Raw genomic sequence first — 3,137 nt, forward strand, 5'->3', positions numbered from 1 at the left:
ACGCTCTCAAGAGCCAAATCTGCGCCACTGCAAGCGCAAGCTGGACCAGGACTAAGACTCAATTTCAATGTTGTTATTTTTGTTCTTAAATAAATAAATGTTGTTCTATTAAAAATGAATGTTCGCAAAAACAAATTCTTGCATTTTTAGAAATTGCCTAGGAAAACACCCAAACGGCCAATTTTCATATTTTTCACCTGCTGTGTTCCACCTCTAAATCTCAATGAATGTTCCCAAAACTTTGCAAAAGTTATTTTTATGTGTGTCTGAACAAAATGCAACCCCAGACAGTTTGACATGTTCAGATTTAATTGTTGCATTGCAATTTGATGCACCCTGTCTGTGTGTGTGAGCCTCTCCAACAAGTAACAAAAAGAGTGTCCTGAGATTTCCTTCTCCCCCATCCATCAGAAGTGAAAGGCATAAAACAAGGGGGCCTTGCTTTTTAAGTGCTTCTGTGCGACTCGTGTCTTTAAAGCGTCTCTGTACAGAAAGTGTCAGAGTTCATCCGATCCAGAAGTCAGGCGTTGCTAAGGAAAACAAACATGGCTCTTTATTCCAGAGGGATAACTCAGAGAGGCCGAGCTTCCCGGAAGCTGAGGCCAATCGTTATCTGGGGGAGACGGGGGGGCTTGAGAAGACTCCGGAGCTGCGGGGGGACTGGAGGCTGAAGGAGCGCGAGGGGGAGGTGGAGGTGGGGGACACCTTGCGGGGGCTGCTCAGGTCTCCGTTGTGCAGCTTCCACATCAGCTCCTCGTTCTCCATGGACAGACGCTTGTTCACCTTGGACTCCTTGGTGAGGGACTCCTGCAGCACCGCCTGCTCCGTGGACAGCTGTCTGAGACGCACACATACACAGAGGACACGTTAGACAGGCTCAAACATTTAAAGATGTGAAGTTGATCGTTTTTCCCCCCCAAATCTTATAAGATCCAAATAAACAACACATTAATCTGTCTCTCAATAATGACTGATTTCCTTTTCCTGTTGGTTGCTCCCAGCCACAGACCCATTGGTTGCTACTGAATATGTACAGGTAATTCAAGCATTACTCAGTGCAGTAAATAGTGCTTTTGTTGTAGACATAGTCCACAATGAACTACAATGCCCATATTCCACGAGGGAACCAGTGTATTTTTTTTATTAACCGATGTGCGTCCTTAACTGACATTTTAAAATGCCCTTTAGAGGTGTCCTCTGTGCTTAGAAAAAAAATCTCAAGAAATCTTCAAAATTGGTCAAACTATTAGGCTGGTTTTATTTTGTAAAGCGGCTGTATTTCAGAAACTACGATAATCACAACAAATATCTATTAACTTAAAAGGTGAATATCAAAGATAGACACATATATGCAACGTCAAAAAACTATTGCAATTGGAAAACATTTAGTTAAAGTAATGTTTACAGTTTTCGAAGTTTTTCTAAAGTCTTGATTTTTACTATGATAAGTGTGTTTTTTAATGTGTTCTTAAGTTTTATAGTAATAAGTGTTATATACCAGACTAATGCCAGTACCAGATGTCAAGACTTTAGATCAATCAGAGAAAATGTGTGGCTTTTTTCGATATCATACTAAATATAGTACTTGCAGAATAAAAGGTAAATCGTTTTTTGAAAATAATGCAACTATGATAATGTAATACATGGCACAGCCACTGTGAGCTGTTACCTGGACAGAGCGTAGTGTCTCTCCATTCGAGCCTTTAGGTCCTCATTCTCCTGCTGGACCTTCTGCAGGCTCTCATCCAGCTTCACACTCTTCTCCGTCTAGAAAGACAATAAAACTAAAATAACTCAACCATTCTTCTGGTTGTTAAATGTCGGTTGCTCTTCCTCCTGATCATGTGCCTCACCAGTTTGCCGATCTCCATTAGCTTTTTCTCCTGCTGGTGCAGCTGCTTGTTTTTTATATCCAGCACCACTTTGAGGCTCTCCAGCTCCTGCTCTAGATAAAGGGTGTGGGAGTCCTTCTGCAGGGACAGAGAACAAGAGATGTTCAGGGAATACCAGAAAAATGAGTACAGCCAGGGTTGTTCATTTTATGTGGACATAAATCCAGAAACACACAACAGAGGGCGCCATGCATCAGGGACAACAAAGCTCTGGATGTTTAGCTGTCATAGCGAAGGTAGTGTTTAAACTCTGTCCTTTTTAAGAACAAGGTGATATTGAGCTGTTGCTTATCATGCTGTATGCATGCATGTATGCTCTCATCTTGTCCTATAAATAGTGGGCAGGCTAATGTGAGGTGTGATGCCCCTGTGGGTTCATCTTGAGAGGGTGTGGCTGTGCTGCATCCAGCCACACCCTCTCAAGCAATCCTCACCCTGCCGTTACATTACTGATACCACTGACGTTCACAACTCATGCTTTACTTGTTTTGCACTTGATTCATTTGGCTAATTTGAACCACTTACTTTATTCCTTTGGCTGATTTGAACCACTTACTTTAATAAACATATTTTGTTAAATTGTTGATATGGTGTGTCTCCTTTTTGTTGTGGCCTTTTGAGCCAGGTCATAACAGAGGTAGTAACATTAATGACTCTACTGTGCCAGAGCAGAAAGATGAGCAGCGACTTTACTTTGATGAAGAGCGGCATCCTCGCCAAACTGCACTCTGGGAAAATATTAATCTACACTCGCGGGAGAGGTGTAAGAGTTTAACCCACTCCTGTTCACGCTGTTAAAGAATGATTCATGATTAAAAGCAACAACTCTTAACCGCTAGGTTTTTGAACCCGTGTGCCTCACTGAGTGATGTCCTCAGGGGACAACATTTATTATTTTTCACTTTCATGTAGTATATTTTTAATAGTGCTGGCCATAACAACAGAAGCATTTCAACCCTTTAAATGCCCATTTGTTCCCATAATCCCAACAATTAAAGAATCGTCTGCTTGGGGGGATTTCTTTTTCAGTCTGGCAAAAGTCAGTGATAAGCACCGTCCTTCATTTGGATGGATTTCTCTGTGGAAGAAACTAGCATTTATTTTTTTCAATATGGGCAACGTGAACAAAAGTTGTGGAAAATAGTAAAAAAAAAAAAATACATATTTTAGATTCATAATATAAAGCTTGCTATAAGAGACTGAATGATTTTATGTTGTGGCATTTCATATGTTGTGTTTTGGGGG

At 41.1% G+C, this 3,137-nt stretch overlaps 1 protein-coding gene across 1 annotated transcript in view; it reads right to left on the reverse strand.

Annotated features, from left to right (window-relative positions):
- Positions 1-552: 552 nt before the first annotated feature.
- LOC104966392 (microtubule-associated tumor suppressor 1 homolog) overlaps positions 553-3,137 on the reverse strand; it is a 33,959-nt gene continuing 31,374 nt past the window's right edge. The window contains exons 10-12 of the mRNA XM_010795578.1: positions 1,854-2,028; positions 1,670-1,767; positions 553-838 (exon numbers count right to left, since the gene is read on the reverse strand). Of these exons, the coding sequence (XP_010793880.1) occupies positions 610-838; positions 1,670-1,767; positions 1,854-2,028 (502 nt within the window). The 3' untranslated portion in view covers positions 553-609. The remainder of the gene's footprint in view (positions 839-1,669; positions 1,768-1,853; positions 2,029-3,137) is intronic.

The sequence above is a fragment of the Notothenia coriiceps genome, unplaced genomic scaffold, assembly GCF_000735185.1.
Source record: "Notothenia coriiceps isolate Sejong01 unplaced genomic scaffold, NC01 NC01_scaffold00037246, whole genome shotgun sequence".
Lineage (NCBI taxonomy): Eukaryota > Metazoa > Chordata > Actinopteri > Perciformes > Nototheniidae > Notothenia > Notothenia coriiceps.